This window comes from Bombina bombina, chromosome 12 (assembly GCF_027579735.1).
Source record: "Bombina bombina isolate aBomBom1 chromosome 12, aBomBom1.pri, whole genome shotgun sequence".
Taxonomy (NCBI): Eukaryota; Metazoa; Chordata; class Amphibia; order Anura; family Bombinatoridae; genus Bombina; species Bombina bombina.
Window position 1 is genome coordinate 101029238 of NC_069510.1, and position 12764 is coordinate 101042001.

Sequence of the window (12764 nt, forward strand, 5' to 3'; positions counted from 1 at the left end):
AACAGTAGACAAATAGTTTGGTGATCTAGCATCCGTGAATTTGCTGCATGTTACGTATTAGATTAGGTAATACAATGTTTAATAATTTGTGTGCATTGAGTGCAATTTACATTTTGGGGTGACGAAGAGTGGGCAGAGCTAAATTAACTGGTTATTGCTGTGCTGCAAGCTCTATATAGGTGACCGTGTAGGGTTTTTAGTGCCGCGTCTCAGAGTATTGTGCTTTAGTGCTGCAGAATGCTAGACATATAGTCATGTATTTAAAGGGATAGTGTGCTGTAAAATTGTTTCCTCTTTAATGTGTTAACAATGACCAGCTGCAGAGTGTTAAATGAATTTGAAATAGTTAATTTAGGTTTGTTTCTGTATATGAAATAGCTACTTATATTCATTGACAAAGAAATCAAATGGGCTGAGCTTGCAGAGAGTGCAGTCACCATTATCTTATCTCAATATATTTACACAAAATCCTCTTTATCTTACCTTTCACTGTAAACACAGTGGACAAAATACTTAGAGAGAATAATGGAAAATTTACAATTTACTATCTCTCTGTGTCCCAGCCCCCCCCCCCCCCCACTGGGAATGTGATTTCTTCTAAACCTTCTTGGTTTATATAGCTTTTCTATAAGCAGTACTAATTTATTAAAATGTTCAGTACAGGTTGGGATACAACAGGCAAAAGCAGCTGCTTGACATGACAAAGCAAAGATAAAGGAGCTATTAAAGGGGAGAAAAAAAATCACAGTACGCTGTCCCTTTAACTCAACATTCTGTTTGTTATCTATATACCATATCTTCTGTAGCAAGGAGACCTTATTTTCATATAAGAAGCAAATATATTAGATACATGGCTGATATGCGTACCGCCACAGTATTCATTTGCTGATTAGCCTAGGGAGCTAACCAGCTTTAACAAAACAAAACCAAAAGGATTTCTCTATTTTTGCACCCCTACAAGTTGGTGGGTTAGTTAGTAACCTTCTGGTGTCTGATTGTAATTAACACTCATGATTCTGTTAGTAAAAGTCATTAAGGTTATAGACCGCACCAAATAAAGACATTTGTCACCTGAGTCACAGGTGTGAGAAGACACATTGAAATGAGCTCTCACTCTAAACCCAGTGCACACACACACACACATATATATAGATAGATAGATAGATAGATATCTAGATATCTTAATCAAATCAATATTTGTTGTGACCACCATATATAATTTATTCCCAATACTCTGGTTTATGATCATGTTTCTTCAGTCCAGCCGCAGCTATACTTTATTATGTGCAAAGATACAAAATAGCTGTTAGTGAATTGTGCAGTGTTAGCAGCGAGATGTGTTTAGTGTCACACACTGACAAAGATCAGCTGTTAGTGAATTGTGTGCTGTGAGAGGCGTTTAATGTTACAGACACAAATCAGCAGTTAGTGAATTGTGTGCAGTGTTAGCAGTGAGAGGCGTATAACGTTACAGACAGAAATCAGCAGTAAGTGAATTGTGTGCAGTGTTAGCAGTGAGAGGCGTATAACGTTACAGACACAAATCAGCAGTTAGTGAATTGTGTGCAGTGTTAGCAGTGAGAGGCGTATAACGTTACAGACAGAAATCAGCAGTAAGTGAATTGTGTGCAGTGTTAGCAGTGAGAGGCGTATAACGTTACAGACACAAATCAGCAGTTAGTGAATTGTGTGCAGTGTTAGCAGTGAGAGGCGTATAACGTTACAGACAGAAATCAGCAGTAAGTGAATTGTGTGCAGTGTTAGCAGTGAGAGGCGTATAACGTTACAGACACAAATCAGCAGTAAGTGAATTGTGTGCAGTGTTAGCAGTGAGAGGCGTATAACGTTACAGACACAAATCAGCAGTAAGTGAATTGTGTGCAGTGTTAGCAGTGAGAGGCGTATAACATTACAGACACAAATCAGCTGTGAGTGAATTGTGTGCAGTGTTAGCAGTGAGAGGCGTATAACGTTACAGACAGAAATCAGCAGTAAGTGAATTGTGTGCAGTGTTAGCAGTGAGAGGCGTATAACGTTACAGACACAAATCAGCAGTAAGTGAATTGTGTGCAGTGTTAGCAGTGAGAGGCGTATAACGTTACAGACACAAATCAGCAGTAAGTGAATTGTGTGCAGTGTTAGCAGTGAGAGGCGTATAACATTACAGACACAAACCAGCTGTGAGCGAATTGTGTGCAGTGTTAGCAGTGAGAGGCGTATAACGTTACAGACACAAACCAGCTGTGAGCGAATTGTGTGCAGTGTTAGCAGTGAGAGGCGTATAACATTAGACACAAATCAGCTATTAGTGAATTGTGTGCAGTGTTAGCAGTGAGAAGCGTATAACGTTACAGACACAAATCAGCTGTTAGTGAATTGTGTGCAGTGTTAGCAGTGAGGGGCGTATAACGTTAGACACAAACCAGCTGTGAGCGACTTGTGTGCAGTGTTAGCAGTGAGAGGCGTATAACGTTAGATACAAATCATATGTTAGCGAATTGTGTACAGTGTTAGCAGTGAGAGGCGTATAACGTTACAGACACAAATCAGCTGTGAGCGAATTGTGTGCAGTGTTAGCAGTGAGAGGCGTATAACGTTAGATACAAATCATATGTTAGCGAATTGTGTACAGTGAGTGCAGTGAGAGGTGTATAACATTACAGACACAAATCAGCTGTTAGTGAATTGTGTGCAGTGTGAGGCGTATAACGTTACAGACACAAACCAGCAGTCAGTAAATTGTTTGCAGTGAGAGGCGTATAACATTACAGACACAAACCAGCTGTGAGCGAATTGCGTGCACTGTTAGCAGTGAGAGGCATATAACATTAGACACAAATCAACTATTAGTGAATTGTGTGCAGTGTTAGCAGTGAGAGGCGTATAACGTTACAGACACAAATCAGCTGTTAGTGAATTGTGTACAGTGTTAGCAGTGAGAGGCGTATAACTTTAGACACAAATCAGCTGTTAGTGAATTGTGTACAGTGTTAGCAGTGAGAGGCGTATAACTTTAGACACAAATCAGCTGTAAGTGAATTGTGTGCAGTGTTAGCAGTGAGAGGTGTATAACGTTACAGACACAAATCAGCTGTTAGTGAATTGTGTGCAGTGTTAGCAGTGAGAGGCGTTTAACGTTACAGACACAAATCAGCAGTAAGTGAATTGTGTGCAGTGTTAGCAGTGAGAGGCGTATAACGTTACAGACACAAATCAGCTGTTAGTGAATTGTGTGCAGTGTTAGCAGTGAGAGGTGTATAACGTTACAGACACAAATCAGCTGTTAGTGAATTGTGTGCAGTGTTAGCAGTGAGAGGCGTATAATGTTACAGACACAAATCAGCTGTGAGTGAATTGTGTGCAGTGTTAGCAGTGAGAAGCGTATAACGTTACAGACACAAATCAGCTGTAAGTGAATTGTGTGCAGTGTTAGCAGTGAGAAGTGTATAACATGACAGAAACAAATCAGCTGTTATTGAATTGTGTGGAGTGTTAGCAGTGAGAGGCGTATAATGTTAGACACAAACCAGCTGTGAGCGAATTGTGTGCAGCGTTAGCAGTGAGAGGCGTATAACATTACAGACACAAACCAGCTGTGAGTGAATTGTGTGCAGTGTTAGCAGTGAGAGGCGTTTAATGTTGCAGGAACAAATCAGCTGTTAGTGAATTGTATGCAGTGTTAGCAGTGAGAGGCGTATAATGTTACAGACACAAATCAGCTGTGAGTGAATTGTGTGCAGTGAGAGGCGTATAACGTTACAGACACAAATCAGCTGTTAGTGAGGTGCGTGCAGTGTTAGCAGTGAGAGGCGTGTAACATTACAGGAACAAATCGGCTGTTAGTGAGGTGTGTGCAGTAAGAGGCGTATAACGTTACAGACACAAATCAGTAGTCAGTGAATTGTGTGCAGTGTTAGCAGTGAGAGGCGTATACCGTTACAGACACAAATCAGCTTAGTGAAATATGTGCAGTGAGAGGGGCATAACGTTACAGACACAAATCAGTGGTTAGTGAGGTGTGTGCAGTGTTAGCAGTGAGAGGCGTATAACGTTACAGACACAAATCAGCAGTAAGTGAATTGTGTGCAGTGTTAGCAGTGAGAGGCGTATAACGTTACAGACACAAATCAGCTGTTAGTGAATTGTGTGCAGTGTTAGCAGTGAGAGGTGTATAACTTTACAGACACAAATCAGCAGTAAGTGAATTGTGTGCAGTGTTAGCAGTGAGAGGCGTATAATGTAACAGACACAAATCAGCTGTTAGTGATTTGTGTGCAGTGTTAGCAGTGAGAGGCGTATAACGTTACAGACACAAATCAGCTGTTAGTGAATTGTGTGCAGTGTTAGCAGTGAGAGGCGTATAACGTTACAGACTCAAATCAGCTGTTAGTGAATTGTGTGCAGTGTTAGCAGCGAGAGGCGTATAACGTTACAGACTCAAATCAGCTGTTAGCGAATTGTGTGCAGTGAAAGACGTATAAAGTTACAGACACAAATCAGCAGTAAGTGAATTGTGTGGAGTGTTAGTAGTGAGAGGCGTATAACGTTACGGACACAAATCAGCAGTAAGTGAATTGTGTGGAGTGTTAGCAGTGAGAGGCGTATAACGTTACAGACACAAATCAGCAGTAAGTGAATTGTGTGCAGTGTTAGCAGTTAGAGACGTATAACGTTACAGACACAAATCAGCAGTAAGTGAATTGTGTGCAGTGTTAGCAGTGAGAGGCGTATAACGTTACAGACACAAATCAGCAGTCAGTGAATTGTGTGCAGTGTTAGCAGTGAGAGGCGTATAACGTTACAGACACAAATCAGCAGTAAGTGAATTGTGTGCACTGTTAGCAGTGAGAGGCGTATAACATTACAGACTCAAATCAGCTGTTAGTGAATTGTGTGCAGTGAGAGACGTATAACGTTACAGACACAAATCAGCAGTCAGTAAATTGTGTGCAGTGTTAGAAGTAACCAGTGTTTAGCATTACAGACATAAATCAGTATAAGAAACACACAAAGTGCAGATATACAAATGACGCTGTTTACATATGAATAGGGAAGTTTTGCAAACCCTAACGTCCCTGGTCAGGGTGAGTGTTGCAGTGGGACCGCTCTGACTACCCCCGCACCTGTCTTTTTACTAGAGATGTCATGTGCATATGATGTGTAGATAAGTGTCCAAGATCTGCTCTTATTGGACTTATATTTGCAAAAGTGTGAGCTCACTGCCGCTCAGTAATCTGGTGACTATACTTTAGCTTTGTTACCAGAAGGCACAGGCAGCTAAAGGGTTAGTACATGGAATGTTATTCCAGCAGAGGTGGTAAACATTTTACATTAATCTGCTCTTATTTACTTGCTCATTTCCCCTGTCATGTAAAATTACAATGCCGTATTTATCTAAAAGGATAGAAGGGTCAAAACTGCCTGTGTTCACTTCAATTTTAAATAGAAGAATTTTTGTTATATCCTTCCATTACCAAAAATGCTTGTAGTAAAAGTTAGGACTGTTTTTTTTCAGTGGCATACGGACATATGCAGTATTTAAGCTTGAAGGACCAGTAAATACAATAGATTTGCATAATTAACAGATGCATGATAAAAGACAATGCAATAGCACTTAGTCTGAAATTCAAATGAGAAGTAGATTTTTTTCTGATTTCTGTCTATTTCCAGTCCGGCTGCATCATGTGACAGCCATCAGCCAATCACAAATGCATGTACGTATAGTCTGTGAATTCTTGCACGTGCTCAGTAAGAGCTGGTGACTCAAAATATGTAAATATACAAAGACTGTGCACATTTTGTTAATAGAAGTAAATTTGGTAGTTTTTAAAATTGCATAATCTATCTGAATCATGAAAGTTAAATTTTTACTTGAGTGTCCTTTTAAAGAGCTGTGGTGGTGTGTAATTGTGTCTGTGAAGACTTAATTTGTGTCAAATAAGCCACTGCTGACAATTTGAGACCGTGTCGTGTTTGAATGCTGGACAGCATATGTGCGTATGCCTCTGAAAACCAGTAATAGTTTTTACTAGAAGCATTTTCTGCTAATAAAAGTATATTGCAAAACTGCTTCTATTTAAAATTAAAGTGCACCCATGCACATTTCAGTTTTTACCTTTCTATCCATTTAAAGCGTTTTCTTAAACAGTCTTTTCTTTTACTGTGTGATCAAACCCTGCTGATGGGTTAAATACATAGTTAAACTTGTGCTTCTGTGCCACTCCAGCTGGTGAGCAAATCACAAGCAGGCATACATGAGTATGCACCTATCACTGGTCATATTTTCATCAAGAGCAGAATGGTGGTGTGTTGAGGGAATAATGGAATTTGCTTAAAAATAAATAAAACAGAACATTTTATTTTTAGACTAGAATGTGTCCCTTTAAACTGTTTCTATTTTTTTCTCTTTTTCATGCTCCTTCACTCCTCCCTCCTCTGCTGCCCCCTCTCCCCCACCTCCCTCTCTTCCTCTCCTTCACACAGATGTGAATCCGCCTTCCAGGCGTGTGGCTTCTCCCATTCGTTAGCACTGTCCTGTAGGCCTCAATTAGTTTCCATAGAGATGGGGAGGGGGTTTCTGGGGAGGGTTCCAGGCAGCTAAATTACAAGGGGTGCAGAAATGACTGGTAAACTGTGAGAGGGGCTGAGCTTGGCTAGCAGAAACAGAGGAGGAGGGAACTGCCGAGCTGAGTTCCTGTATTCCCAGCTTTGCAGAGGATTCCTGGGAAGATTTTGGGACAGAAGCCAAAGTCCCCATATACCGTCCCTAACTGATCCCTGACACCGGATCTGCTGGTTCTGTCACTTGCATTTACTATAATGATATAGAAGGCTTTACTAATGTCTCTTGGGAAAAAAACATAAAGTAGCAGGGGCTGGTGAGTGGATTCAGTGAATGGCATGCAAACTCATTGAGTGGGACTTAATCCAGAGAAGGATCCATTGAGTTGGATCCCACCTCAGCAGCTTCAACGCAGTTACTGACACTCAGCGCCCAATAAGATGGAGAATTTCTCATTTGATGACACTCATCCTAAGTGAGTGATACTCACCTAACAGATGGTACTCATTGTGCTTAAGAGAAGTTTGGTCTGAATGATTCTGGTTGAGGATCTAATGAACATCCAGTGGAGTTTGTGGATATTACCAACAAGATTTTGAAGCACATTTGTTTGGACCATGTAGACACTGGGGAGTCGGGAAATCTGGTGGAGTTTCGGAAGTGAAACAATGAGATTGTACAATAGTTCGGCTCACCACTTACAGTAACACTCACTGTTAGTTCTGGCATTTCCTACTACTTGGCACTTACTGGTACTTTTGTGTTCACCTATATGTTGGGAATAGTTAGGGACACTAGTTGGTCTCGTGTGTATACTTTCAAGTGAATGAGCATCGCCTCAGTCCAGGAATACAATTTTAAGACCTCAGTACAACCCCAGTCCTACTCCTGGGAAAATAGAGAATTTTGGTACCTGTTCTTCATCTTTCAGTGTAAAACGTTCACAATGTTCAGAGATCTGCATCCCACAAACCCCTTGTCCCTATGACAAGGTGACAGTAAACATCCAGTGACAGACACGGACAGACCCTGGCCAAACCTGAAAGGGACATTCCCAACTGCCACAGCTGACACGTGTGTCACGGATTCCCTTATGTATATGGACAAGAGCACCCTACGAGGTAAGGTCAGGCCATACGTTCACATGTTCTACAGAATAGGGTTAACCCCTCGTCTTCTAGAGAGTGCCGTAACACATTGATTTGGCAGCCAAGGGGTTAACATACACATCCTGTGCCCTAAATGCTATTTGCATCATGGGTCCTGGAAGCTATGATCCAACCCCCTGCTCTTTCTTCCTGTTGCATTGAGAGAACAAACACTGGGAGCCAGCGGACAACTTGTGGATTCAAGATTTAAATAACCTTCATCATAAATTAGTTAATTAAAAAATAACTCATTATGTGATTAATAATTCACAGAAGTATGAATAATAAATGCTGAGCCCAGCTGCACACTGCAGAGCCCTCTGTTCTTTTCCATTCCCTGGGTCCCAGGAGATACCACATACAGAACATTACAATTAGCATTTAGGATCTCCTCATAGAAGAATGCAGGGAGATTTAGGGCCAAGCTTTGGGGCTTATTAAAAGGACATTAAACACTTTGAGATGGTAATATAAAATGATAAATCTTATATATTTAAAAGAACTCTACAATATACTAATTATTTATTTTGTCCCCTTTTCCTTTAATTCCATTCTGAAATTCTGAGCTTTTCAGTCCCTGTTAGAAATGGAAATGCAGAACACTGTTATATTTCACACAGCCAATGGCTGCACACTCTAGTGACCTATTTATACCTGTTTCTAATTGGCCACAGCAGAGAAGGTAACCTAAGTTACAACATGGCAGCTCCCATTGTTTTATAGACACTACAACTTTATATTATTTTGTCACTATTTAATCAGCTAATGAAACTGTAATAAATACATCTACATGTTATTCTCAGACTAATCGTTTCTCTGAATGCATCATTCTATCTAGCATTTACTTAGTGTTTAAAGTCCCTTTAAGGACATTTTAGGCAGGTCAGAATTTATCTGCCCAGTTTTAAAATCTTAGCTCTTTTTGGATAAAAAGTTTAAGTTGAAATGTGCATGAATTTTAAATAGAAGCATTTCTGCAATAAACTTCTATTAGCAAAAATGCTTTTACTAAAAGTTATGAATGGTTTGCAGCGGCATACGCACATATGCTGTGAGTTCCTTGTGCACCAGCATTCAAGCTCAGAGAGCTGGCGGTGGTGTGTATAGTATCAATAAATCCTACAAACCACCGCTGACTCTCTGAGAAGCTGCAGTGTTTGAATACTGGTGTACAGACTCTCGCAGCATATGTGAGTATGCCGCTGACAACAGTAATAACTTTTATTAGACTTTTATTAGAAGCTGTAATACTAGAAAAGCGTTTTAGACTCATGGGTTAATTTCTTTACAGAAAGAAGGGTTGATTCATGGAATAAACTCCCATTAGAGGTGGTAAAGACAAAAACTGTGAGGGGGTTGTTAACAAATGTCTGGGATAATCATAAGGCTATCCTACAAACTAATTAAAGGGACAGTAAAGTCAAAATTAAACTTTCATGATTTAGATATAATACATCAGCTTTTTTCTCTTGGTATCCTTTGTTAAAAAGCATACATAGGCAGGCTTATGAGCAGCAATGCACTGCGGATTGGTGGCTGCACATATATGCCTCTTGTCATTGGCTCACTAGATGCGTTCAGCTAGCTCTCAGTACTACATTGCTGCTCCTGACCCTACACTTCAACAAATAATTGCAAGAGAACAAAGCAAATTTGATAACAGAAGTAAATTAGAAAGTTTAGAATGACCCGCTCTATCTGAATACATTTTGGGAAATGTGGGCAAATTTGTGGGGTCTGTGGTTCTTATATACCATCACACTTTGCCTATAGGATATAGGTGCAACTCTGCTGATGAAGCCCATATAGGCCAAAACAAATCTATCATATTTATAGAGGATTTCTCTAGGATTTTCTGACTTTTGTGTTCGAAGCAGATGTACATGATGCCTATAGGGATGTAGCTTCTGCTCCACTGAAGAAGCCCCTATAGGCCAAAACGTAAACCTGGGTTTCACTTTGCAAATCCTTCATTTAGAGGGGACTTGCTTGGGATTTTTAGGGCTAGACTGTTGTTTTGCAGGGATAAAACAGATATACTATACTAACCAGTCAGTAAATGTCTGCAGCACCCTGGGTGGGCACCTATATATGGGGCAAACTACAAAGCTGTGCACTTTCCTTTGTTAGAGGGTGACCTCAGCAGGGTACAAACAGGTTCTTGTTTGCTTATACATTGGCCCACAGGTCCTTGCCCTCTGAGGTCTGTCCCTACCAGCTGTACCATATTGCTTCCCACAAAGCCGGATATGTGATTTCCAGCACCTTCTAGGGTATAGGTTTGTCCAGTAAATGCCACACATCTCAATAACTGAGGGCTAAAGAGTGCAGATACTGAGCAAGCTTCTGTCTGGGCACGAGGGCTCTGTAACTGCAGCCAACATCCTGTAATAAGCCAGATAACAAACGTTCAGCCTCTTATCATCTCTCATCTCTGTTAGCACATCAGGGTTTCTAGTAGTTCTGTGTCTGCAGCATTCTGTAGATTACACTACCTGTAATCAGCTCAACCTTCAACTCAGGATGGGAATTTCAAGTGTTTAAAAAAAAAAAAACACCTTAAAGGGACATGAAACCCAAAAAAATTCTTTCATGATTCAGATAGAGAAAACTATTTTATACAACATTCCAATTTACTTCTATTATTTAATTTACTTCATTTTTCAGGTATCCTATGTTGAAGAAATAGCAATGCACAAGGGTTAGCCAATCACACGAGGCATCTATGTGCAGGCACCAATCAGCAGCTACTGAGTCTATTTAGATATGCCTTCCAACAAAGGATATCAAGAGAAGGAGTCAAATTAGATAATAGAAGTAAATTGGAAAGTCGTCTACATCATGAAAGAAAAAAATAGGGTTTCACGTCCCTTTAATATGACCCGGAACTGTATATTATTTGTGCACTTGGTGTAACAGATGTTTTGTGATTGTTTGCTTTATTTAGTTACAGATAAGATCCTATAAATGTCACAACTTATTTGTGTCTGCAACTCATCTCCTGAAATGTGTCAGTGGCAGAGAAGGGGTTAAGTTGCTGTACAGCCTGACACACTGGCCTGCCCTATATATATATATATATATGCTTGGTAGCTACACAGTGAGTGGGGTGGTGACTTCAACAAAGAAATGATCAGTTTTCTTGATATTAGTCAAGTTATGGCATGTAGTACCGAGTTAGTGATGGCAGACAGAGGAGCTGGCACTGTCTGGTGATGCCTTGTTGTGTAGCTTATGACTACAAAAGCAAAATGACGGTGTGTTTAGTATTTGGATACAGAAATTTCTTTTTCACATAAAAAGGAAACTTTTTTTTCCAGGATTTTGTGTCTCTTCCAGTTAATAAGTACACACATAAATCATAGATTGGAGCCACTGCAGACAGTTTGTCATGGCTGTGACTCAGGGGCATTTTCTTGCTGGTGTATAACTGCTTAACTGTGATGTGTGGCCATGTATGTGTATGGTACACCCTGTGTCTGCTGTATAAATATGAGTTTAGGGTACGTACCCTGGTCTAAGACACTGGGGTAGATAATAGTGTAGGATACACTCAGTGTCTGAGGTATACATATGACACTGGGGTAGATAATGGTGTAGGATACACTCAGTGTCTGCAGTATACATATGACACTGGGATAGATAATAGTGTAGGATACACTCAGTGTCTGCGGTATACATATGACACTGAGGTAGATAATAGTGTAGGATACACTCAGTGTCTGCGGTATACATATGACACTGGGGTAGATAATGGTGTAGGATACACTCAGTGTCTGCGGTATACATATGACACTGGGGTAGATAATGGTGTAGGATACACTCAGTGTCTGCAGTATACATATGACACTGGGGTAGATAATGGTGTAGGATACACTCAGTGTCTGCGGTATACATATGACACTGGGGTAGATAATGGTGTAGGATACACTCAGTGTCTGCGGTATACATATGACACTGGGATAGATAATGGTGTAGGATACACTCAGTGTCTGCGGTATACATATGACACTGGGGTAGATAATGGTGTAGGATACACTCAGTGTCTGCGGTATACATATGACACTGGGATAGATAATAGTGTAGGATACACTCAGTGTCTGCGGTATACATATGACACTGGGGTAGATAATGGTGTAGGATACATTCAGTGTCTGCGGTATACATATGACACTGGGGTAGATAATAGTGTAGGATACACTCAGTGTCTGCGGTATACATATGACACTGAGGTAGATAATGGTGTAGGATACACTCAGTGTCTGCGGTATACATATGACACTGGGATAGATAATAGTGTAGGATACACTCAGTGTCTGCGGTATACATATGACACTGGGGTAGATAATGGTGTAGGATACACTCAGTGTCTGCGGTATACATATGACACTGGGGTAGATAATGGTGTAGGATACACTCAGTGTCTGCGGTATACATATGACACTGGGGTAGATAATGGTGTAGGATACACTCAGTGTCTGCGGTATACATATGACACTGAGGTAGATAATAGTGTAGGATACACTCAGTGTCTGCGGTATACATATGACACTGAGGTAGATAATAGTGTAGGATACACTCAGTGTCTGCGGTATACATATGACACTGAGGTAGATAATGGTGTAGGATACACTCAGTGTCTGAGGTATACATATGACACTGTGGTAGATAATAGTGTAGGATACACTCAGTGTCTGAGGTATACATATGACACTGTGGTAGATAATAGTGTAGGATACACTCAGTGTCTGCGGTATACATATGACACTGGGGTAGATAATAGTGTAGGATACACTCAGTGTCTGAGGTATACATATGACACTGTGGTAGATAATAGTGTAGGATACACTCAGTGTCTGAGGTATACATATGACACTGTGGTAGATAATAGTGTAGGATACACTCAGTGTCTGCGGTATACATATGACACTGAGGTAGATAATAGTGTAGGATACACTCAGTGTCTGAGGTATACATATGACACTGTGGTAGATAATAGTGTAGGATACACTCAGTGTCTGCGGTATACATATGACACTGTGGTAGATAATAGT

The 12764-nt window shown here is 40.4% G+C and overlaps 1 protein-coding gene across 2 annotated transcripts in view; it reads left to right on the forward strand.

The window, feature by feature from the left end:
- Window positions 1–12764, forward strand: part of FGD1 (FYVE, RhoGEF and PH domain containing 1) — a 147543-nt gene that overhangs the window by 57556 nt on the left and 77223 nt on the right. The window contains exon 1 of one of the 2 annotated variants that reach the window (XM_053696046.1): window positions 6352–7683. The exons of the other annotated variant lie outside the window; for it this stretch is intronic. Within the exon in view, the coding sequence (XP_053552021.1) occupies window positions 7656–7683 (28 nt within the window). The 5' untranslated portion in view covers window positions 6352–7655. Of the gene's footprint in view, window positions 1–6351; window positions 7684–12764 lie in introns of those variants that run through there. 2 annotated transcript variants of the gene reach the window in all.